This window comes from Opisthocomus hoazin, chromosome 1 (genome assembly GCF_030867145.1).
Source record: "Opisthocomus hoazin isolate bOpiHoa1 chromosome 1, bOpiHoa1.hap1, whole genome shotgun sequence".
In the NCBI taxonomy this organism is placed as follows: Eukaryota; Metazoa; Chordata; class Aves; order Opisthocomiformes; family Opisthocomidae; genus Opisthocomus; species Opisthocomus hoazin.
In genome coordinates this window covers 35,783,446-35,809,135 of record NC_134414.1, presented here as the reverse complement: position 1 = coordinate 35,809,135, position 25,690 = coordinate 35,783,446, and the positions used below count along the sequence as shown (strand labels likewise).

At 43.8% G+C, this 25,690-nt stretch overlaps 2 protein-coding genes across 6 annotated transcripts in view; both read right to left on the bottom strand.

Moving 5' to 3' along the window:
• ZC3H13 (zinc finger CCCH-type containing 13) overlaps positions 1–831 on the bottom strand; it is a 51,957-nt gene extending 51,126 nt beyond the window's left edge. For 2 of the 5 annotated variants that reach the window (XM_075422102.1, XM_075422107.1), the window contains exon 1: positions 615–705. The gene's annotated coding sequence lies outside the window, so the exon portion shown is untranslated. Of the gene's footprint in view, positions 1–614 lie in introns of all 5 variants that reach the window. The other 3 variants (XM_075422123.1, XM_075422131.1, XM_075422111.1) reach the window with 3 other exon arrangements.
• Positions 832–2,846: 2,015 nt separating this feature from the next.
• On the bottom strand, positions 2,847–22,754 carry CPB2 (carboxypeptidase B2). Its single transcript, XM_009942843.2, has 11 exons — positions 22,647–22,754; positions 18,442–18,517; positions 14,862–14,986; positions 14,662–14,770; positions 14,030–14,131; positions 13,375–13,479; positions 10,686–10,802; positions 9,603–9,693; positions 5,840–6,042; positions 3,238–3,322; positions 2,847–3,113 (listed from the first exon to the last, which is right to left on the bottom strand). Exons 1-11 carry the CDS (start codon positions 22,715–22,717, stop codon positions 2,929–2,931), a joined length of 1,269 nt encoding a protein of 422 aa, XP_009941145.1. The 5' UTR covers positions 22,718–22,754; the 3' UTR covers positions 2,847–2,928.
• Between the last annotated feature and the right edge of the window lie 2,936 nt (positions 22,755–25,690).

The following is a 25,690-nucleotide window of genomic DNA, read 5'->3' as shown; positions in this document are numbered from 1 at the left end:
AGCTGGAGTGAGCATCCAGCAGAGAAGCCAAAGGCGAGGACCTAAGCTGCCCGCCCGCAGCGCTAACCCCGCACGCCAGCCCAGAAGCTGTGGAAGGACGGGAGTGAGCTGTAGCCGCTAATTAAAGAAAAGGTGATGAGCGATTTTATACGAGCGGAATCAGCAGCTTCCCTAAGCGCGTGAAGCAGAAACGCTTTCCCTGCCGGGAAGCGGGAGAAGAGCCCCGCTGGAGCGGGAAAACCCCCAAGAACGGGGACGATCCCGGTACGTGGGCGGCGGGCTCCGCCACGGCCACCGACCCACGGCAGGGCCCCCCCCCAGCGCACGGCCAGCCGGCCCCGCTGGGCACCAACCCGCCGCCGCCCCCCGGCCCCGCTCCTCGGGGCGCCCGCGGCCGCGCACCGGGCAGGGCCCCCGGGGCGGGAGAGCGCGGCCCTCCCCCGCGGCGCAGCGCCGGAGCCCCGCCGCCTGCCCCCCCCCCCCCCTCCGCGGGGCGGGGCTACGGAAGGGTAGCCCGCCCCGCCGCCTCCCGCCTCGCCTCGCCTCCCCTCACGGCCCTCCCCTCCCCCACCCACCCTCCTTCCCGGCGCCCCCGGCCGCTCTCCCGCACTCACCTGCTCCTTCCGCTGCCGCGCCGCTCCCCGCCGCCTCCTCCGCCGCCGCCCGGGGCGGAGAGGGTGGGAGGGGGCGAGGGGGGAGTCCGTCCTCCCGGGCCTGAGCGCGGAGCGACGCGGAGAGGAAGACGAGGAGCGGCACGCGCTCCCGCAGCCCAACGGCGCCCGCCGCTCCCGCCCTGCCCCCGCGCGCCAGGGCCGCCGGGTAACCGCCGCCGCCGCCACCGCCGCGCGCGCCCTTCCCTCGCGCCGCCCGCCGCGCCGCCGCTGGTGATGACGTCGGAGGGCGGGGGAGCAGCGGCGGAGCGCCGGGCGGAAGCGGCGGCGCCGCCATGTTGTGGGCGGGCGGGCCGACCCTGCCTGCGGGCGGGAGGTGCCGGCCCGTTCCCCGCCCCGTGGACCGGCCGGCGGCGGGGGTGGGGTGTCCCCGTGAGGTGCCGGCGTGGGGCGGGCCTGTGCCTCGGCTCCGTGCGTTTGCCGGTCAGGTTTCTCAGCCTGGGATGGTCAGGATTGTGGGGCTGAGGTGCAAAAAAAGAGTTACAGAATGGTTTGGGTTGGAAGGGACCTTACAGGTCATCTCGTTCCACCCACCCTGCCATGGGCAGGGACACCTTCCACCAGACCAGGTTGCTCAACACCCCGTCCAGCCTGGCCTTGAACACTGCCAGGGAGAGGGCAGCCACAGCTTCTCTGGGCAACCTGTGCCAGGGCCTCACCGCCCTCATAGAAAACAATTTCTTTCTTACATCTAATCTAAACCCACTCTCTTTCACAGTTGCATTGCCCCTTGTCCTGCTACCACAGGCCCTTGTAAAAAGTCTTTCTCAATCTCTCATACAAGCCCTCTAACTACTGAAAGGCTGCAGTATGGTCTCCCCGCAGCCTTCTCTTCTCCAGGCTGAACAGCCCCAACTCTCTCAGCTTTTCCTCAGAGGAGAGGTGTTCCAGCCCTCGGACCGTTTCCGTGGCCCTCTTCTGTCCCTGCTCTAACAGCTCCACGTCCTTCTTGTGCTGAGAGCTCCAGAACTGGATGCAGGACTCCAGGTGGGCTCTCACCAGAGCGGAGCAGAGGGGCAGAATCCCCTCCCTTGACCTGCTGGCCACGCTGCTTATGATGCAGCCCAGGATATGGTTGGCCTGCTGGGCTGCGAGCGCACATTGGTGGCTCATGTCCAGCTTTTCATCCACCAGGCTGCTCCCAATCCATTCTCCACTCAGCCTGTATTTGTGCTTGGGGTTGTCTGACCCATGTGCAGGACGTTGCACTTGGCCTTGTTGAACCTCGTGAGGTTCACATTGGCCCGGTCCTCAAGCCTGACAAGGTCCCTCTGGATGACATCGCTTCCCTCTAGCGAGGGTCTCTGTCTGGGTCTCATCTTCAGCATGATTCTCACATTTAAGGAGTGCGCCAGCGCGATGGCAGCTTTCCCAGCCAGCACTGCAGCAGTTGAACCAAAGGGCTTTAAAAGTCAAAAAGGACAAGCTGCTTGAAGACTTAAATACTGAGGCACAGCAACGCGATGGCCTTCTTTTGGGGGCTTAAAACACTGCCAAGAATTAGACTGATCAGAGGTTTACAGTATCAAGTGCGTCTTTAGACTTGTGTTGGTCCTGACCAGGAGACCACTGTAATGGAGAAGGTGGTGATCCTGGTGAACCTCAGTAGACCCAGGTCGGTCCTGCTCTGCGCTGCGTGTATGGCCGGGCGTTCAGGCCTATGTTGTGCTGCACAAACCCTTCGCCATGAGATAAATAAACTTAGCTAGCTAATTGTAGCAGAGGAGCCTGTGGGCAGCTCCTACTTGGTATCGGTGATTTGGCCACCTGTGTGTCCTTGCCTTTATCTAAACAAGCAGCAAGAAGTTCTCATGTGAACATCCTTTCTGTTCGACAGTGGAAATGATGGACAGGGTTGTTTTTGTGTAAGAAAATCCTATAATAGCTCGAATGACTGAAATGGGAGAATTTCTTCGATGTATGGGGTCTACCCAGCAGGACACATGTCAATCAGAGGCCCATTTGATGCTACAGCACCTGAAGCTCCCACTGTCTAGAGGGACATAAGATTATCTATCCTATTTTCCCCTTATAGTGTGCACTATATATATATATATATGTAGTGCACTGAACTACCATTGTAACTATAGGTATGTAAGTATGGTTGAAAAAAACTGATGTATTCTAAAATGAAGTGTAGGGGGTGCAGTCATCCTTTTTTTGCCTATATATAAATAATATTAATAAAGCAGCAGGCTTTTTTATTATTGTTTGAGCTAACTAAATACAGTCAAGCTGGAATAAATTACATTCAACATCACAAATTTTGAAGAACATGTTGAGCTATCTCTTTGACAGCAGAAAGTGCTTCTAAGCAAGTTGGTTTAATTTCTTGAGGGGGAAGCAAAAATCCATAAGTTCCTGTGTCCCGAAGCTCAATGGTAAAAGAATATTTAATACCAAGATCGTAAGCCCAGTCGTCTGAACCTCCAGGAGCCAAATCTATGTGAGGAAGGGTACATAGGTATCAGTTACCTGAAACCACAGCTTCAGTTTTCTGTTCAAAAGCTGTCCTGTGCTAGCGAGGACATGCTATCATGCCTGTTGTAGTAAAAATCATACTTACAAATTGTGTGTGCTCCAGGACCATGTCTATAGGTTTTCCTCGTTGTCCTCTTTATAGCTTTAGCTGCTTTCTTTGCCAGACTTTCCTGAAATTAAATATAACATTATTAGCTTTATATCGTTGTGATAATGTTTATGCAGTTAGGATTTATTTACACTGTGCTCTAGATCTCACATTTGTTAAATACTCTCATAAAAGGCTGTAGAAAACCCACAGAAAGTGTTTAAAATTTTCAGCATATGTCCATGCTACAGGTTGCGTTTCTGCTGTAGCTAGATAAAAAATATAGATGGGATCTTACCACCCACTTCAGGCAACAAACTATCATCAAGCCACTTGTTCCCACTTGGCTCATGTTTTCTCCTTTTCTGCCACAGTATTTAAGTCACTATTGATTCATGTAGTATTGGCAAAAACAGCAGAAGGAGATTTTCACTGAGTAAATTCTACTCTTAAGCCGTGAAGAAGACTTAAATGCGCAGAATTAGTTAATCTCTTTCTGCTTTACAGGAAAGGAGTCACAAATGCATTATTACTATTCACTCACAACTGCGATGTTTTAATACATGTATATAAAACAGTTTGTTTTAGGAAATTAAACAGTAACCAAGACAGAATAAGAATGTGTGTTGTTTGGCATCAGTTTGCTCCATGTTTACATAACTGGATTTTTTTCATTTCTTCTTCTGAACACACTGGCACTAGTTACCAATGGAAACGCTATATTGGACTGTCTGGGCTTTTGTCTGACAAAATAGGATGCTTCCAATGCATAAACTGTATACATTTATGTTAAAAAATAAAATGTTGTTTAAATACGATTTTTAAAAACAAAATAAGTTAAGTGACATGGGAGATGCATGAGGTTGAAAAGCAGTAAAAATGACAGCTGTAAATGAATTGTTGCTAGTGTGTGCAATGTTGTAGAATCATTAAATAGTTTGGGTTGGAAGGGACCTTATAGACCATCTTGTTCCAACCCCCCTGCCATGAGCAGGGACACCTTCCACCAGACCAGGTTGCTCAAAGCCCCGTCCAACCTGGCCTTGAACACTGCCAGGGAGGGGGCAGCCACAGCTTCTCTGGGCAACCTGTGCCAGGGCCTCACCACCCTCAGAATGAAGAATTTTGTCCTTATATCTAAAGCAAATCTACCCTCTTTCATCTTTATAATCTTTCTTACTGGCTGTCCTTATGTCTTGTAACATACGAAATGACCTGGCCACCTCAGACATGTGCTGTCTTCCCATATGGCAAATCTCAAAGCCTGCAAACCTGCTTTCTGGTCCCTTTTACACGATTTCTGCTCCTTTCTCACTCCTATGCAAGAGACCATGCTGCAAATGAAAGAATTCATTGCCTCAGCAGTTGGAGCTAGGCAGTGCAGGACTTGCATAAGAAGAATATTACATACAAACATAAGAAAAATCTTACTAAGCTGTCCATCTACTCTTACAGCTTAATTACTTTGTGTTAGCAAATCCCATTTTAGCCTGGATAGCCTTTCCAGATCCAAACAAAATTTTTCTAGTTAGTGGGAAAAAGCGGCAGCTACTTTTTCTGTTTTGAACTCTGCCTGTCTTCTATGAGAGTTTTCTTCTGTGTGGTCTGATGGCTCAAGAATGTAAAATTCTACATTAGCAGGATATATTTTCCATCCTACTAGTAGGACCATTTTAAGTAGGTCTCCTTAGTGGAACACCTTAATAAAAATAGCAAGTGTCCACCAGAATACCTCATTGCTTACTGAGGCTGTTTTTCAGAGTTACGCACCCAAGTAATTTTAGACTTTGTGTAAACCATACAACATAATCAGGAATTTGCACAAATATCCTTTCAAGGTGTCCAAAAAACTGAGACTCTAGCCTCAAAGTGTCAGAGATTGATGATGTGCTATCATTCCAGAGTGACTATTTTCATTTTACCATAGTCTTCAGAAGACACTTGCTGGCTTAGAATCATAGAACCATAGACCCATTAAGGTTGGAAAAGACCTCTAAGATCAAGTCTAACTGTCAACCCAACACCACCATGCCTGCTAAACCATACCCCAAAGTGCCATATCTACACGTTTTTTGAACACCTCCAGGGATGGGAACTCCACCACCTCTCTGGGCAGCCTGTTCCAATGTCTGACCACTCTCTCAGTAAAGACATTTTGCCTAATATCCAATCCAAACCTCCCCTGACACAGTTTGAGGCCATTTCCTCTCATCCTATTGCTTATTACTTGGGAGAAGAGACCAACACCTGCCTCACTACTACCTCCTTTCAGGTAGTTGTAGAGAGCAATAAGGTCCCACCTCAGCCTTCTCTTCTCCGGACTAAACCTCAGTTCCCTCAGCCACTCCTCATAAGACTTGTTCTCTAGACCTTTCTCCAGCCTCGTTGCTCTTCTCTTGACATGCTCCAGCAACTTAGTGTCCTTCTTACATGCTGCTAGACCATCCCAGACTTCTTTATGTTCTTAAGAACATCAGGAGAAATCTCATTCTCTAATCCTTGATCTTCAGAGCACTGTCACTCCCTTATTACAAGCCTAACCAAGAAGGGTAAGAAGTTCTGAAATAAAAGTGAAACTTCAATAGATAGGAAGACTTACCAGCTCATCGTGGTCTTTGCTTTTGTCCGTAGTGTAAGAATATGGAAACAGTACCAACTGGGAGTAAGAGTGCATGGTTATGTATCCTTTAATGATGTCTTTGTGATCTCTGATAAAGCGAGCAACTGCTTTCACTTCAGGTTCAGACTCTGGATAAGGTCCACAGTATGTCTCCTGGCATTCGTAGGGAGATGCTCCTTCCCCTGTAACAAAAAAGCGTGCAGTTTTACTCCTCAGCTTCTTCCCTTCTGCATTTCTGTTTGTCTAATGGAAGAACAGAGTGTGATGCTAATACACAAGAAACTGTGGACCCTGCCATGCAAGGAAATCTGTGTGAACCTACTAGGATTTCTCACCTACTGTACTCCTGAAAAAATTGGAGAAGGTGCACAAAAAAAATTATTCAAAGACTGAACAAAAAGTCTTAGAGCAGAGGATGAATATGCTCCATTTAAATTCATCAAGAGCAAGATCATGAGATCCCTTCTTAAAATCTAGAAGTGGATCTAGAAGTGGCCAGACTCTTTTCAGCGGTGCCCAGCAGAAGGACAAGGGACAATGAGCACGAACTGAAGCACAGGAAGTTCCACCTGAACAAGAGGAAGAACTTCACTCTGAGGGTGACGGAGCCCTGGAGCAGGCTGCCCAGGGAAGTTGTGGAGTCTCCTTCTCTGGAGATATTCAAGACCCGCCTGGGCAAGGTCCTATGCAGCCTGCTGTAGGTGACCCTGCTTTGGCAGGGGGATTGGACTAGATGATCCCCAGAGGTCCCTCCAACCCCTCCCATTCTGTGATTCTGTGAAGTGCTACAGGAAAAAGTGAATTCTAAGTGATGATATCAGGGGAAAGCCAACTGCCAATTGGAAGTTGAAGAAACACAAATCAGACTGAAAATGATGTACCAGATTTTTAAGAATAAGGAGGACTAAGCACTGGAACAAGTTACCAAGGAGATGACTAGGATTCACTATTTTGCTGTCTTCAGAATAGGACCAAATAACTTTCTGGAAGGAGCCAGGATTTTTTGTGTTAAATATCAGCTCTTCATGTTTTAATAAATTTTGTAAATTTTCCCCTTTGTTACTGTCTATATTTTAAATGAACATTTTAGCCTTAAATCTTGTGCAGGAAAAAAGCTCGCTGAGTTCTTTAACGCCCAAAAGACTTGCTTCATCCCTGGGCATTGGGACACTTTAACAGATGTCCATCTTCCAGAAATCAGTAATGCCAGTACATCTGCAGAGTTACATCTCCGTACAAGCAATGCAAGCTGTTATAATATGGTACAGGAGGGAATGAAATGTCTTCTGGTGCCAGTGATATATAGGGAAGATCTATAGCATGCTACAAAGTAGTGAGGAGCATATCTGGACCCCAAAACCACTTAACAATTTTGGTAGATATATATATATATGCTTTAGTCAAGTAAAAGTTGCAAGGCTTGGTACTGGTGTATTTGGGTGAAATGTAACTGTGATAGACAGAAGGACTAAGCAATATGGTGATCTCTGGCTGTCAATGTTAAGAATAAACCTGTATTTTCATGCATTCATCTGTTCCACAGATACTGCAAGCCCTTTTGTAATATCAATGGCTGAAAATAAATCCTTGGATGATCTACACCCTCAAATGACACAGCAGAAGAAGCAGAAATAATATAGTGAAGAGAATGGACTACAGGGGAGAAGTGCTGACAGAGACACTGAGTCTGAGAGATACAGACTGGGAGGTCGGAAACAGTACTGGGGCAGAGAGGGCTGTAGTGTGTTTTATGTTCTGGGATACACGTATAAGCCTTCATGTTGCTGAATCGAGGGGGATTTCACAGACAGTCCATGAAAATTCATGCACATGAAAATACAAACAATTCCTGGCATCTATGCGAAAACATACAAAAACGGCAAAATGAGAGTGTTAAATTTTACATTGGTTTCTTTTGCACAGAAGTGAGTACTGTCCAGGGAAGAAGGCAATGAATTGTTGGCTGGCAATCTTGGTTGAATATTCTGTCTGCTTTCCAAACTTCTTGGTCGTACAGAGAACAGCCAGCTAAGGAAACGATATTAAAATGTGGAGAAAAATTTAAGTCTGGGTTTCAGTCAAATTTAGTTCCACAGAGCAAATTCCAAGCTAGTGCATTGCTTTTAGTAGAGTAATTTTGCTTTTTATTGGTAGAAAAGAAAAACATAAGGTATCAGTGCATTTAGTATATTTTGCTCTTCATAAAAAACATGAGGGCTTTGTTCCTAAAGTTCATGAAGTTGTTATCTGAGCATCTGAAGAGGAAGAACAGATAAACATGGTAGTACATTTCTAATTAAATGTGTAGATCTAAACCGTTGAATTTTGCAGTGGCACAAAGTGTATTCACAAGCAAATCTGAAGCCAGTGGAAGTCTTAACATTTGGCACCGCTGACAAGAACTTTTCTGTGTTTAAAAGTATGTGAGTAAAGTTGAAATTGCAGATTCCCATGAATTTGTGGTCATTTCCCAGGAACACAATTTAGTTATTGTATTCCATTGACACGACTAATAACAATTACAACATTGTTACAAAGTGATAAAACTTCATCTTGGTTCTTCTGAAAATCCTGTTGAACTAATATTTTGCACAGCTGCAGCAACAATAGAGATTCTACAGTTACTGTGTTCTGGATCAAAGCTGCTCAATCGTTGCTATCAATTGCTAAGCAAAGATGTATCTGATTCAGCGGAATCAATATTTTTATGCTAATTAGAAAAAATGGATTTTATTTTCCAGCATTTAACTGACTGCATAACTAAAAGGAGTAGAAACCTGGGGAGATTCTTACAGTCATCTGCTTAAGTTATTGTAAGCACCTGAATTCAATGCTTAGGTTTATCTGTACAGACAGTTTTTTCTTTCCAATGACTCTGCAAGGTGCTGAGGTTTCTCTCTTCTATGTTTCCAACCATGTCTGAGAGGAACAAAGCATGGCTGAAAACAGCATGAATAGTTCCCTACTTAATAAAGTAAGATGCTCTGCTTTAGCCCAGTGTACATTGTGTCCAAATACTTATCTAGAGAAGAAGCACTTTCTGATCTACCTGTATTCTTCTGCTCTTTGCAAAGCATTTCTCTGCTTCAGAAGTTATTCACCACCAAAAGTGCATGACAAGTTAAACGCAGTACGTTATATAAACTTTGCCTGAAACTAGTATCTGTATCCCATAGTTTTTTGCTGTTCTTTCCTCAGACTTCTCCAGATTCTGGTTTTATGACGTATTTATACTGAATATCACATTCAAATCTACTTATTTGGTCCCCATCTTTGTAATTTCTTGCCTGAAAAAAAATGTTTGTTTTTCTACATATAATAGCCATAGATGGTAAATCATTTCATACAACACAGTGAAGCATCTACTCAACTGGGTGGTGCAACAGGCATTGGGTGACATGGCAAGGGCCACATCTTCTCTCTTTCCTCCTTCCCCCCTAGAGCCCGTGCCCAGTGTGTCATGGTGTGATGTAAAGAATGGGATCCAGGGTCCTGGTCCCTCTCTCTTGTCATCGTGCTGGGAAGAGGTCCATCCCCCATGTGGCATATGAAGAGGAAAAATCCTGGGTCCCAACAAAAAGTATCTGAAGTTGGGGAGTGTTCACTGGTTCATAACAGATATTCAGCTGCATTTGTCTCTATGTCAACTTTGTGAAATGGTAAATGAAAATGTTTTCAAAATAAAGAGTTTCAAAGGCTAAAAGTGAGGCAGGGTTACAATATGAAGGAAATGATGTCATACCACACCAGCGTGCATCAAAATTCCTGTTCATGTCAGTACCAATGCACTTGCTGTTACCATGCGATGAGCGGCTCTTTCTCCACAGCCGATTCTGTGGAAAGAGACACACAAGCCACATTCAGGGAAAAAAGCTGAGAAAAACAATGCACTGTGTCACTGGTTAGTTACAAGTGGCTTCCCACTTGCGCCTTTACAGGTCATGTGCCAATGAACAGGCGTAAGACCAACAAAGAGTATAAAACCACAAACTGATTGCCGCTGAGGCTGGATGATAAATGGAAATGCTGGGTAGGGTACAAAATGGTCATATCTGGTCTGATTTCAGTGGATTTAGACTGTGGAAGGAGGGGAGAAGACATACTGTTTGGCCGTACATGAGTTTAGGGGTCCAAATCCAACCTTTCTGTAGGCATTGCTGACAGCATGTGTAAAGGTGGAAATTTGGTGTGCAGCTGTTAAGGTGTATAGACGTTGTTATCCAAATGTGAGCCAAGCTGGGTTTGAGACTGAGTGAAAGAGTGGAAGAGATGGGTTTTTTTAAACTTAAGTGAAGGATCTAAAAATCAAAGAACTGTCTCAACAACTCAGAATTTCCCTCCAATGAATAAAATCCTGGACAAAAGATATCTGTAGTACCTTCATTTATCTGAAACAAAAATTGCTTGGAGAATGGAGCTACCTTGCAGGAGGAAGAAGTGACCTTGCAGGAGGAAGAAGTGAATTATTGACTGTGCTCTATCTGATGCAGCACGCTATTCAGCTTGTGCTGGACTGTGCTAGTATTTGTAACCTTGCTGCTGGAGGCTGACGGAGGCGTTCCCTGACATCTGGAAGCATTAAAATCCCAGGATGAGATTCTGTCATTTCCAAATGCATTTCCAGCAGCTTGGAAGATACAAAGGTACATGCCAATTAACTGCCGAATTTTCTGTGATTTAAAGAGGCCAGATATGCCGAAATTCCAAGCGCAGAGTTCAGAGCATGTGGTTCCAGGATGGAAGTTACACCCTGAGCATGCACACTGGTAGTTCCCATAATAGCGCATCAGTACGTTGTGCAGTCTGTCGAACAAGCTCTACGTACGGAGGGGTGGCTCCACGTGTACTCATAGCCATCCACATTCACCACAGGCATGACGTAGAAATCAAAGTGCTCCAGAAGCGTTGTCATGGTCTGATCTCTCTCACGCACATGGATTGCCTATGAAGCACAGGGGAAACTTTATTAAAAGCCATCATAATAGTGGTTTTCTTACCTTCCTAGAAAGGCACCTGATGGTGTTTGTAAAATAATTGTGCAATTAGCAGACCAGTCTACTTCCCGATAGAGGCACATTGCATCAGAGACACTCCTAAATAGCAAAGTAGCTCTTTGAAGTGCCAGGGAGAGGGTAGGAATTGAACTGATACAGTCAGTCAAATACACTACAGTCTTTTAACGTTAATGGATGGTCATGAGAGAGAGTTGAAGCCTATTAATAGGAAGGCTAGAGCTTTTGCTGCTTGTGTAAATGATAGGAACCCTCTTTCCCACCCAAAACACCACAAAAGTAGCATAAAATAAAGCAAGCCCAAAAATAACAAGTAGCATTTCAAATGGCTGCTGTACATAGCGCTATTTCTTCTGGTTGCATTATGAGTTCAATGCACTTGTGTGCCAAGAGCCAGTAAGAGCTGCATTGCTGATTTTGCTTCACAGCCTGTTTTGAAGGCTTTAGTGATACCTAACCTGGTTGTTGGTCCACGACACAGGGATAAATTTTAACCTGGATAAGTGGTTTTGTCAGTATTAAAATAGTCAAAGTCCTTTATCATATCTTTTTTTTCTTTATGCCTTACTTAAACCACCTTCTTTGATTTTAAATCCTTCCTAGTTTTCCTGAGGCAATAGACTTTCTCTGACTAAATGAGAAATGTCAGTCTTTCTACAATCTTAACAACAACATTAAATGATAAAAAGTGGACCCCTTATAAAGAATGCCTAGGATTTGCTAGAGAGAGCTAGTGATTTTACTGTGTGTGTGCAGATGTGTATTAATGTCGGATTTTAAAATGTTACTTCATGAAGTGATGTAGAAACAAAATTTGAATTTAAAACACGTAAATTACATCAAGGGGATGGAGAACATAAATGTTCAGCTTGTTGCTTCTGAAAAACGCTGCAGGGACATGTCACTGGCAAACTGACAGCACAGCTGGTAATTATTTGGAGCAGCATGAAAAGGGCAAATGCATTTCTCTCCAAAGGAACTTTGAAGGCTGGAATTATCAGTGGGTCACAAGGTGCATTCAGCTGTATCTGTCCCTAAATCCTGCCATCTCCTTCCAAATGTTACAGTCATTGAGGTTTTATAGTTGTTACTGGGGACAGAAATAAGCACATTTCTTCTATTATTATTATCATCATCATCATTATTTAGTTCCATCATGGCCAAACCATAATTCATGTTTCAAGGACTCATCTATGTTGTTTCTCTGGCTACAGTACTGGTGATTGTGGAATGTCAATCATCTCATCTGTCTTGATTTTGCTGTGAACTTTGCTTTTGTGAAAAAGTAACAAAAAAATAATATATCATGACATTAACTGAGCAAACTGGGCAACCTTGTGTGGGCCAGAAGGGCCTTAGGAACCTTTTCCTGGTCCATACTAGGAACTGGGCCAGCAGCTCAGCATGATGAGTTGAGCAGAGATGTCTTAAATTCGAAAAGACTTAGGCAACATATGTTAAGCTCTAGGTGCAAACCATGGATGTTTGTACCTTTTGGTGTACCTTTGTTCACTGTCATGAGCAGTGTAGATATTAAAGATATTAAAGATCAGATGTGACCATCAGTCTGCGGCTGCACATCAAGGCTGGTCAGGCTAAGCCTGTACTACAGTCTCATCCCATCAGCCATTTACTAGTTTCCATGAATTGGTGCTGTGTGCTGTCTGGCAGTTGTTGGTCATGTTCTGGAGGCCTGAAATGAAGGTGTCTCTAGCAGGGATGGTACCTTCAGAATAAGGAGGCTTGTGTGGCCTTATTCTCTGAATGAGGCAGATCCAGAGAAAAGCAGGAGTACAAACAGAAAATGCAGAGGCAGGAGGCAGAGGAGCAGTAGCAGCAGGCATGGCAGCAGGTGACACATCACAGCAAGTGCTAAGTAGAGATTGCTGGTGTGCATTCTGGTGTGGAGCTCTGCCATGCCTGGAGCAGGCAAGTGTTTCTTTAGGAAGGCATGCAGAGAAGAGCCAAGGGTTGTAGGACAGCTTGAGCTCACTCTGGGTGTCCTCTGATCTGCTCCAGGCAGTGCCAGCTGGACTAATACGGGCATGGGCCACCATGTGCTGTATGACCCAAAGGCAAGATCGTTCCTTGGATCCATCTGGCAGTATAGACATAGCCCTAGTAGATTACCAAATAGTTGCTTTTTCTGGCATATCCTCTCCATCGCTGGCCATTCATAACTGTAAAAGTCTCTTGAATTTGCTGCACATACCTCAAAAAGTTTCTTTCGTACTTGAGAATACATCTGAGCTCTTTCGCATTTGATCCATACGACTTTCTGTCTCTCTTACACACACACCCCTTTGTCTACTGGCACACGTACATACAGACACACTCATGTTATGTATGCAGCTTAGACACAAATCTCATGTCTTGGTGCTGTGGAAGTAAATGGATTAAAACATTATGGAGCTTAGAGCGCAACTGGACAGAGAAGGTAAATGGCATCAAGATATTTTGCTTTGCTTTGAAAACAGTAATCAGATGTGATTATCTACTCACATGGCCTATGAACCATAGGCAAAAAGCAGGAGAAATCCATTCTCTAGCGTGGATACCACAGTCAATCCATATGGCACTTTTGGATTTTTCCTGGCTTTTAGAAAGCTGACAAAAGAGAAATGGTATTAGAACGTCACCGTTGTAAAGTGTACCACATAAATGTGGAAGTGACAAGGGTAACCAAGATGGAACAAGAAGCATCTGTCTTGTAGGGAGATCTTAGGCTAATCCTGGGCCAGGACACTGCTCTCAGTTTTGTTTGCATACAGAGAACCATATTCAGACTGCTTGCAGCAAGCTCCTAACATAGAGACCAAGACTGCAGCAAGACTGGTTAAGAGTGTAGATCAGCAACTCTGCATGGCAAGAAACTAGACTGGCTCCATAGTCAACAGAGAAGGGTATCCACCATGCCAGTATTTCATGCCTTTGAATGATGGCCTAGATGTGATAACTTCTTTGTGACTCAACAAGGAACGTAATGTGGTCAAATGCCTTTGCAAAGGTAATGCACCTCACTAGAAGAACTTAAGAAACTTCTAAAAAACCACCAAAATATGTATATAAGTGTATATTTAAGAAAGTGTTCTGACCGAATCCCATCAGTTGCTTACATTAGTACTTGGAAAGTTTTTGCAGTAAGTCATAGCTGTACCTTCAGAACATAAAGTGGTCGCTTTTCGTATGATGATCCAATATATATTTTCTGGAGTAGATCAGAATGGACTTTCACTACTTCTTCCATCCAATGATATATCTGCAAGGATGAAATTAGTAAATACATCTTCTCCCTGTTGTTTTCCTTCATCCCTGAAAGTAGTCTAGACTTAAATTCATTCTTCCTCCCAAAATCCTGCCTCTTTAACTGATGGGAAAGAAAAATCAGCAATTCAGCCTACTTAACCACTTACCTGATTAATTTCTCTTGAAACAAACAGTAAGATACAGTCACAACACACCCCAAGTGTAGCCCTGAAATTCCTCTTTAGTTCTATTTGGTTAAATTACTATTCATATAATGTTTTAAATATTTATGTGTAGTTTTGTGACTTCATTTTGTTTCTGTATTGACTGTGTTTGAGTGGCAGTTTGAGGCAGTACATGTGTGAGAGGTTTTGTCTTGTGCTTCTTTGTCTATGAAGGCATTACAGTAAACACAACGCTCAGTAGTTGAGCAATACAATGGTAATTATTTACCTGTTGATGATTTCTTCCCTATCTCCATTCTCAACCATGAGACAATTTTACCTCTTGAATCTACAGAGAATTACGACAAAAATATCTTACTTCTTTCATCGAATGGTAGTTTTCGTAATAGGAAGAAGATCTGCGTGGGTTGACTGTGTCATTGACAGTCTGTTTTTCAATAAGTCCTTGAACATCTCCCATCAAGACTCTGCATAACAAAGAAAGAGCACAACCTCCTGTTAAATAAATGACAAACAACTTCACAGAAACATTCATGACAACAAATAAAAAATACATACTTGTTTTGGATGGTCAGTTGCCTTAACTGAGCTTTTATGCTACTTATGCTGGATGCCCTGACATAGAAATGGACTTCTCTGTTCTTCTGGATGTTTTGAACTGCAACAGGTTGCCAGAGAATGACCTGCAACGTTTCCAAAAGCATTTTATTTTTTTTACCGGGGAAAGAAAAAATATTCTTACTAACACTTAATAAGTAGTTTGAAAATAATCAAAGATATGTTTTCAATTTAAAAGATCACTTGTAACAAGTAGTTTTATGTACCCTGTGTTGTGTTATAGCATTCTGCTACTGCTGGAAATGAAACGTGTGTATTTAAGCAATGTTTATAATGACTTCTGCACATAAATCAAGAACAAAGACAGGAACATAACCTTTTCTGAGATAGTATTTCTAGTGTAATAGATACGTTTAGTCAGTTATTATGTTACATGTTTTCAAGTCTGCTGAGAGTTATTTTCCCTGAGGGTATTTGGAGAATTAATGAATATCAGACCAGTCTTTGTAGTTATTGTATTCACTGATTACTTTGATCAGGGAGGAAATAAATGCCAGAAGGGGTTTGAATGTAAGTCAAGTTGAAGCAGCAATACGGAGATTAGAAATCAGAGGAAAATAAGAAAATGAGATTCTTCTTGGTAAAATTAAATCTTTTACAATAATGAAATCAGAAGGCAACATACTTGATAAAGGACTGAAACTTTAGAAACAATAATACCAAAAGATCTAGGGGTGACAGTGAGCAGAAAATTAGGCATGAATTTACGATGTGAAAAAGGTCAACATAATTCCTGGATGTATTTTTTAAGAGATACAGCATGGAGTCAACAGACAATAGGGGTTTTTTTTTCCTGTCTGGTGCAGTTGCACCAGCAATATAATATTCAACTTGGGGCACCATGTTTCCGGGCATGTATCAGCTGTCAACTGTTTATCTCATTTCTCAGAGAGAATGTGTCTGCAGAATCATGCAGAAAACTCATCCATGCTTTTAATCAAGACTTTGGAACAATAAATGGTAAAACATTTGCCCCCTGGATATATGACTGCAATGTGCTATACAAATGGCTGAGCTAGTCTCAGTGTAGCCTTCTCAGACATTTCCATCTGAATGTGAGGAAGAACTTCTTCCCTCTGAGGGTGACAGAGCAGTGGAACAGGCTGCCCAGAGAGGTTGTGGAGTCTCCTTCTCTGGAGATATTCAAGACCCGCCTGGACAAGGTCCTGTGCAGCCTACTGTAGGTGACCCTGCTTCAGCAGGAGGGTTGGACTAGATGACCCACAGAGGTCCCTTCCAACCCCTCCCATTCTGTGATTCTGTGATTATTGGCAGGGTAGCGACAGCATCGCAAGGCTCAGCATTGTTTGGAAAACCCATCCAAGAAGGATGCTGGATGCTTAGCTCCTCAGAAATGACTTCCCTGTTGCCTTGGCTAGCCTGCTGTCTGCACTGACGTGCACCAGTTCAAATTTAGTTTCTCTTTGCTGTAGGCATTCTTTGAATTGAGAACAAGAAAACTAAGGAACTCTGCGTAGACACAGCTGAGGTGGCAGAGGAGCAATGAGTGGGGGGATAAATGGGAAACTTTGATAACTCATAGGATTACTGATCTCTTTACCCATCATCAGCAATGGTCAATACTGCCCCAGGGGCAGCTGCAGAAGACTCTGTTGTAGGTGTTCCTGCATCTGGGTCTTCTGATGGGTGCTACATGCAATGTGTGTGCTGTAAGAACAAATCATTTCCTTTGGTTTAGGTTTTTGCTTTCCAGCTTCTGCATGAGTAGCACCTATAATTAGTCTGATAATTCTTCTTGTAAGATGTTAATTTTCAATTACTTCTTTTTTGCTAGAATGTAACCATGAAAATTTGTTGGGAAGTACCGTTTGTGTCTTCCCTCTTCCATTCCCATTCCCTTTTCTTTTGCTTTCCTTCTCCCATTCCCTTTCCCTTTTCTTCTCATAACTTGTCCAGTTCATTACTATGGGAAGAAAATGCCCTGTCTATAACCCATGAAAAATATTCAGTTTGCATATTCACATAAGTGACTTGGTAGAAACCACAGCATGCTCTCTCTGCACTGAATGAGCTGCAGTTGTTCTTCATGGCTCCTTGGGGAGTACAAGAAGTGAAGAACGACAATGGTGAGGAAAAGATGGAGGAGGGGAGATTTATTCTAGTACAGCAAAGGAGATGGATATGTGAGTTGATATGTGGAGGTGGAAAAGAGCAAGGCTTGTGTGAACTGAATGGAATCACACAGAATAACAGAATGGTAGGGGTTGGAAGGGACCTCTGTGGGTCATCTAGTCCAACCCCCCTGCCAAAGCAGGGTCACCTGCAGTAGACTGTAGAGGAGCTTGTCCAGGCGGGTCTTGAATATCTCCAGAGAAGGAGACTCCACAACCTCCCTGGGCAGCCTGTTCCACTGCTCCGTCACCCTCAGAGGGAAGAAGTTATTCCTCATGTTCAGATGGAACTTCCTGTGCTTCAGTTTGTGCCCGTTGCCCCTTGTCCTGTCGCTGGGCACTACTGAAAAGGGCTTGGCCCCATTCTCCTGACACCCACCCTTCAGATATTTGTAAGTATATATTAGGTCCCCTCTCAGCCTTCTCTTCTTCAGGCTGAACAAGCCCAGCTCTCTCAGCCTGTCCTCGTAGGAGAGATGCTCCAGTCCCCTCACCTTCCTCGTAGCCCTCTGCTGGAATCTGTCCAGTAGCTCTTCACCTTTCTGGAACTGGGGAGCCCAGAACTGGACACAGTACTCCAGATGAGGCCTCACTAGGGCAGTGTAGAGGGGAAGGAGAACCTCCCTCGACCTGCTGGCCACACTCCTCCTAATGCACCCCAGAATGACATTAAAGGATCACAAGATGCTAAAAGGGACAGCAGAAGAATAGTAGGGCTTTCAGGTGGACATAAAATGAATAGGAGCCAAGCAAAACGGAGAAGGACTGGGCATAGGCACTGTTAAAAACTCTCAGTTATCTGAGACACAGCCTCAATCATCTGTAAATTATGTTGGTTGAGGGAATGGTTACACATTTGTTGCCAAGTGTGTGACTGGGAAAATGCTTTTGAAGAAGAAGAGATGCCTCTTTTTAATTAAATACTCTGTAGTGACAGAAGTAATAATAAAAAAGTGTCACTTAAGAGATTTTTATATTTTAAATGCTGCTTTAAGAAAAATGCCACAGAAGTCCAGTCCTGATCTCCAAAGCTGTGCAAGTCATATAGGTCAAGACTGTATTGGTCTAAAGTGCTGAGGTTCCATAACAAAAGTGTTGCTACTTGCTGTGTATTGGTGCTTTGCCAATTTTGCAGTGTCTTAGCACACAAAAGCAATTGCAGAAATCTGAGCTCTGATATAATGCAGTACTATAACATTATGAAAGAGGGGTCTTCTCATGTAAATCAGAAGGAGGCAGAGCAATGAAAACCAAGCATTTGCTGAGTTGCTGTTTTAGAACAAATGAATGAAAGTGGGCTAACTCTTTCTCTGGGGGGAGAAGCACTGTTAGTGGACTTGGGAGAAGAATTTGGCCTAGAGACCAGAGAGACAGAGGGAACTGTTTACCTCAGTGGTGTTCAGTAAATCCTGAAGGGCTTCAACCTCTTTGTCTGTTTGTGGGAGAGCCCACAAAACTTCATCCCTGAAAAACAAGGGTATTTAGGTAAAGCACAGGTACATGGAACTACACTAGGTCACGCAGAAGTAGAGAAGAAGGCTTGACATTTCTCATCTTCCCTGGCTTGGCCACCATGAACTCAAAGAAGATTCAGTAGTGAAGATGCTGAACCCCGTTCCAGCCTCTGCTTCTTCCAATCAGTAAAATCCATGAAAGAGGTGGTGCAGGGCTTTGGTAGCCAATATTACTGCTGGACTATGAGATTGCTCCTGGGAGCTGGCACCAGCACAACAGCTGCCAGCCCCAGCTAATCCAGTGTACAGCAGCACCTGTGGAAAAGTAGCCTGGACCTGGAAGACAGCTCTCCCGTTCTCCCCGGAGTTTCTCGGTCTCAGTCACTGTTCAGCAGAGACATGAGCCCTCCCAGTCTCCTGCAAAAGCCAAACATGATGTTTTGTAGATGTGCAGAGGCTACTACCATCAACATTCCTACTCAATTATTCTTATCTCCTCATGTCTGTCCCTCTGCCAGGTATGGCTTCAGTTGGTCTCTGCCACTGTCCTCCCTGTCATTACCCGGTGACTTATATTTCCCTTCTACTTGAAACCCATAGTCTGAACACACTCAGGGGGATGTCAGACCCCTATTTCCATTTTCTGGGCTGGGGTGGCTCTCGGCCCTCTGATCATGCGGAGTTGGTGGCAGTGCATAAGCCAGGCATGGTGGAAGTCCCTGCCAGCCCTATCTGCAAAGACTCTTCTGAAAAGAAAACAGGTAGGGCTCTCAAAACTAGTGTTTTCAAGCTGCATAACATGGTTGTCACAACTCGTTGTTGTGACTGATTTCAAGCAGAGACCTGACAGCATCTGGCAACAAAGTGATTTATCTTTTCTACTTTTAGCCAGGCTCCAAGCAATCACTGTTGTTTCTCATGCAGAACCAACAATATGCCAGCCCTATTTTTGCCTCCACCATCATTTGAGAAAGCATCAAAAAGCAATCAGGGATAGGCAGGGTTGGCAGTTTGCCTATTTCTTTAGGCAAGTGCACTCCAAAACATGTGTTTGGGCATACTTTAAAAATAAATGTGTCTTCTTACATCTGGGGAAGTCTCTTCACAGAGGAGACCAGAAAAGTGCTGCTGCATCTGGTTTCATCCTATGATTCCCACAGCCTGAGAGTACTATAGTGAGGAAGCTGGTATGTACTTGTACCCCACCATTTGTTGCACAAAAATTTCAGCTGAGTATGGGAAGTACTGGACAGGTGGTAGCTAGCAGTGATTCTTCTATAGGTCTCGTAGGACATGAATAGAGTGGATAGGTAGGACATGAATACAGCAAACAAACTGATCCAAGTTCTCCCCTTGCTCTTGTAGTCATGTTTAACAAGGGGATTATTAACAGCCATAATTGTAACCATTGGGCTTCTCAGTCCCTGTGCTTCGATTTAGCATTATACCCTCTTTTATCTGTCTTCTGCCCCACTCCTGCTAGAAAACATTCAGACAAAAGCTCTCATTATTGCCTTTATACCAATCTCAAAAGCAACCCTCCACCCCTATCTTCCTTGCCCTGATGCTGACCCGGTACAGCTGGACATGTTAATTATGAACACACTTTCACTTTCACTTTCTTTCCTCGTGCCCTGCTTCCCTGGTTGCTCTTTGAGTTTGTCCTTAAGAGCATCCCTCTCATTCCCTTCCTCCAAATTTCTGACAGTGTCCCAATGGACTCGATCACTGTCCCCATCTCTTTTTCCTCTCCCTTTTATTTCTGGGTAAATAGAAGTCCAGCTGCCATCCGAGCACGACAATGCTCAGATCTTATCCCATAGCTATGACAAAGCAAGTGGGATGCATTACAGTTCATTTTACATGGTTTTGATATCTTAATCTGAGCTAGTCACTCTGCTAATAAAAAAACCAGACATTTTCAGGGTCTGGTTAAATGTAGGAAACCATATAATTTGAGACAGAACAGCACTGTCTCATGACCCTGAAAGATCAGCGCGTCCTGTGCCTCCCTTCTCTGTTCTCAGGAGATAAGCTGTTTTCACACATCCAGCTGCAAAAGATCCTGGAAAACAGCAGCCGTGAACTGGCATTCGCAAAGCCACGAATCCAAAGCTGATTGGCTCTAGTAACTTTTGTATTAGTATATAAGGTATTCACTTGAGCAATAAAATTATTCTGATCCAGCACAAGACTGGGATCCGTTAAGTCATTCACCACAGTTAACCAGAGATAATTGGGATGCCTGTGCTAAACTGGAATGAATTATGACCTAAATGCACATATTTTTCTCCCCTAGCTCCACCAAGAAGGTGAAGGGGACTTGTTCCCATGCAAAACTGTGTGGAAGTCCCATACAGTCAGATGAATCCTATCCAGGGGCCCCAGCCACCGTCACACAGATAGTGCTGGCTCTCTGCAGGCATCTCAGTCTCTTCACCCCTCCTCTCCCTTGCATTTCTCAGTCACTAGGAAGGCCATCAGCATCACATTGTCACACAGGCCCACAAAAACAAGGCATTAGCATGGATGTGTCTCTCTGTCCTCATAGTCTGGCTTCATTTAAACCTTGGATGTCCTTTCTGAGTAACATCTCCAGAAAAGAGGCCTCCCTCCTTGTCTCCAGCTGAATGTCTTTACTCTGGCTGTAGCAGGTAGTGTCACCAGACGAGTGCTGCCAGCATCTTCTGTTCTCCTGGACCAGGTAAGCTGTTTGTCTGCCTGGAGCACAGATGGCTGCCTGTGGAGTCTCTTTTCTCCCACCTTGCTGGCTCTCCAGCAGCCTCCAGCCTTGCCCTTTCCCTACAAGTGAGCTAGGTGCATTTCCAGTGCCAGCAGCTCTTTCACAAGTCTCACAATGTTTGGTATTTTTCTTAGAAGTCTAGGTGCAGTAATCACACTGTAACCTTGCAAAGGGAAGCTTTAATACCTGACTGTTATATCCTCCAACACTAGCACTCAAATAAAAGTAAAAAGTCAAATGTAATATATCACCTTTAAAACCTCATTATTTTAGCTGTTTTCATAACTGGGGCTGGGAGGGTTAGACTCATGCTTTCCAGTGGGAAATGCAATATTCTTCTGTAAGGGTCAGGTATTCAGTGTTTTATTTAAACATTAAATAAGTGGACCTTCAAGTAGCACAGAGCAATATTGCTCCACTGAATTAACCTAAAAACATGTTTAGCTTTCACCCTACTTTCACTCTCACACTTCCATAGCAATCCACAACAAAAGATTGCAACACAGAGATGAATGATCCTCTTTGTAAGGCACAAGCTCCAGAGGTGTTCACCTGTCACAGGTCTGCCACTGGCTTGGGGTGTGGAGCCACAGAGGGCTGTGAGACATAATTCACTATTATTTGTGTAGGTATTTCAGTCCTGGGAGCAGTCTGTGTTTATCATGATTTCTGTAGATTGTTTAGCTTGCTTAATATCACCATGAGGGTCTTATCCTTTTGCTTATACTTTTAGTTCTACCTGTTAGAACATTTCAGGTTTTCAAACCACCTGTACATGTAGAGAATAAAAGCAATTTGCCTGTCTTAATCTCTGACATATGTTCTCATGTTTTAAGAAAGCATTTGGTTTCAGGGCATTTCTGAAGTTTATCGATAGGTGACAATAAAGCTGCTTCTGAAACATTGTACAAATACCAAATGGTTATTCAAAAATGATTTATGACTGAGAAAACAATCATAAAAGCTGCTTTAGAAAGAAAACAGATTGTTAGCACTTTCTGAAATGGTTTCTCTTTCTACCTCAAGAAGTAATTCATTTAAGGTCTTGTTTTAAAGCAAATGAAGCAAATTATTTTTTCCCATTAAGTTTCAGAATGCTCTTTATTGGCATTCAAAAGCACTGAATGAACAGAATTGATTTGCACTTAGACTGAAAACAATAGTTTTAATATGATTAAAAACGTAGGATTTATGGATGCAAAGAAGACTTAGAATAATTTCATTTCCTCTACCATCTATATGTTAAATTGAACCACATATCCAATTACAAGAGCAATAAATAAATGTCAACCTTTGCCAAATGTTTTCTTATACAACTTGGAGTTATTCTGCCTCAATAATTTCCCTGTCCCAGTCACCGCACTCTAAAAGCCCAGTAGCACCAGCAGATATTTACCTTGGAAGAGGGAAGACATGCTTCTCTTGAATCCTGATAAATAGGGTAAAAAAGAGCAGGTAAAACTTCATCTTCACGACATCCGCAATGAAACCAAATGCAATTGGAAAGCCAAGGGTTCAGGACCCACATTATTGATTTCAAAAATGTTATTTAAAGAGTGGTTAAAATTTAATACTGTCTCTCACCTCAACTCCAGACTCCTGATGGGTAAGTCAATATGACAGAGCTCCCTGTGGAGGTCCTGCTCATATTGATGTCATCCAGCTACAAAAGGATAAGGTACATTTTGGACATTTTCATGTTGAGAAGTCATGTTGTCATCTCAGTCTTTGTGTCATTTCATTGCAGCTACGAACCACAGAGATAAGAAAGAACACCGAATGCAAAGATTTTTTGATCCTCTAATATTTACAGAGGTCCAGCAGCGTGGTCTGCATTCAGCACTCCTATAGCACCTCACAGCCAAGTGTGAAGCTAAGTGAGAAGAGTGGGAGTGAGGTTGTTAAGTCCAAGTGGAAAAATCCTGAGTAGGAAAGCTTCTCTTGCTGGCAATTGCTAGCAGAGAAAACAAGGAGCAAGTGGGACGTGATACCTACTTGCTACTGAGGGCTGTTCCTCTAGTTCAGGATGGAGCACGTCATCTGGATTTCCATCTTCTGCAGCTGACCTCTGCCTCTTTGGTTAACACCCAGTCCATCCAAGGATTTCAGATTGCTTGTGCTGCTTCACGTCCTCTTTTCTGTGATGTTCTGACATCCACATGTTTTCCATATGTCATCCTGGGTTTAGCTTTTCAAGAAAAAGTACCAGTGACTCTTCATCTCGTTGCTATTAATTTTTGCATGCCCCAGATTTACCTGCCATATTTCTATCCACAGTTGTCCAGACAGAATATGCCAAAAAGCTGAATGAGTTTGACATGTCCAGGATAGATGATCTCCATCTGCGTTCTATGCTTAAACAGTAAATCCAACTTTGCTAGGACACAGCTTGTTATCATGGTCCAAGTCCTCTTCTTCCATGCACCAAAATAAGAGTTACAGGCATGGCACTGATTAGAAAATACCCCAATGGCAGCCGTATGCGGAGGAGAACTGCTCATTTACATCTCCAGCATCAGTTTCACCCTAATGTTAGCCCTTGGCTGAGCGTGTTGTATAGGTGCAATGAGGGAACAAAGCCTGCTGTCTGATATAAAAAGTTTTCCAGGTGAGCAGTCCCCAGAAACACAATATGGTTTTCTTCTAGAGGGAGTTCATTCCAGAAGAGGACTGAGGAATGAATCAACATACTTGCAATGGGGACACCAGGGGACCAAGACCTGGGCATCAAAGGGGGAACTAAATTATTTGATGCTGTAGGTGTAGATTAGGGCTATAGCTATACAACTGGGTGAAAAATGCCTAGGAGCAAGCCCTGAAGCTAAGGTTAGGTAATGTGGACTAGACTGCGACCACTTATCTCCTCCAAAACAGCTCTGGCGTGGTCTGGATCAGAGTCAGTGCTCCAGTTAGGCAGGCAGTTGGGGCTCTGGAGCTCAGATTCAGTCCTGGGTCTCTTTTATTTGGGAGAGCAGACCTGCCCTAAGAAGCCAAACAGCTAAGTTTTTGATAGCTGAAGTCAGCAGAGGTGAATCATGCTCTCCAGTGAGTACCCTGGGGTAGTCTCTGTGAAAATACACCAACACTGAAAATCCCCAAACTGGACTTGAGCACAAACTGGACACCAAAGGGAAAGCTAAATCACTGACACCTTACCTAGATTTTGTTGTTCCTATTTTATCTTTTCTAGATATTGTTCAAACAAATAGGAAGTTCTGGTAAGGTACAGAGGCTGTTCCCGGCAAGGACAGTGGGCAGCACTCTGCCAAGGGGTTGATATTTAAACTGACAGTTCAGAAGCCCTTTGCTCACGTAGGCAAAAGGAAGCTGCCAACAGAGGATAAAATACAGAAGACGAAACTTGGTCATCCAGGCACACTTTCGTCTGGGAATGTCTGATGCACAGATATGAATTTAAAGAAAAATTGGATCTATTGACATAGGTGTAGCAGGGGAGATTGATAAGACGATGGAGTGGGGTTGCTGGTAACAAAGGAAAGGAAAGGAACATATTTCACTATATTTGAAAGTGTTAATTAAGTGGGAAAAGGCAACACTTTCTGCTATGTGCCTGAGAAGAAAGTTTTGGACAAATGGTAGGTGTCAGATATTTTTGCAGGTTGGTGGTTTTTCCTGTGGGTTCTCCAGCTTGTTGCAAAGAGATGGTTCACACGCTGTTTGAAAGCTGCTGTTTTCCTACTTGCTCTTTGTTTTCCGGTGTGCACTGGAAATATTTCACACATACAAAAAAAAAGGAAAAAATATGTGTTTGAGGAAACTAAAGGCACTAGCGGAAATTCTGAGGGAATGACAAACCAGAGTCTTGCGGTGGTTAAGGCATTGCACAGGTTAAAACACAATAAACAGAAAAATAAATGTGGGATGAACAAAAACAACCAAAAAATAAAATGGAAGATGTGACTGACCAGGAGGCAAAAATGTATATCCCCATGCCTCTTGCTTGTCCGAAAGCCTCAGACATCTTCTGACTCGACACATTGCCTTTCAGGCGTCTGCTCCACATAGCTTATTTGGATCAATCGTCTTTCTGCTTTTTGTTTCCTTCCATGAGTGTTAAACAATGCAGACAACATCCTTCTCTCCATTTTTGGTCACACTGTCCTTGGGTGACTAAATGGCAGTTCCACACCCACTGCAGCCCCTAGCTCCATCCCAGCACCACCACCCCACCAGCAGCAGCCAAACTGTTTGAATCTGAGTGCCTAAAATGAGGTTCCTGGTCAGCAAGCACCTCCATAAAGTGGGCTGATTTTCGAAAGCATGGAGGTTCCCGTGGCAAAGATATTTGTGCTGTGACACACATCACACACAGAGACATTTTCTGTGACAGTTCAGTCTCTGAGCAGGTCAGATTTCCTTTCCTGATTTGATCTAGTTATACTGTGTTGCTGCTGTCTGCTCTAATGAGCAATCAGCTAT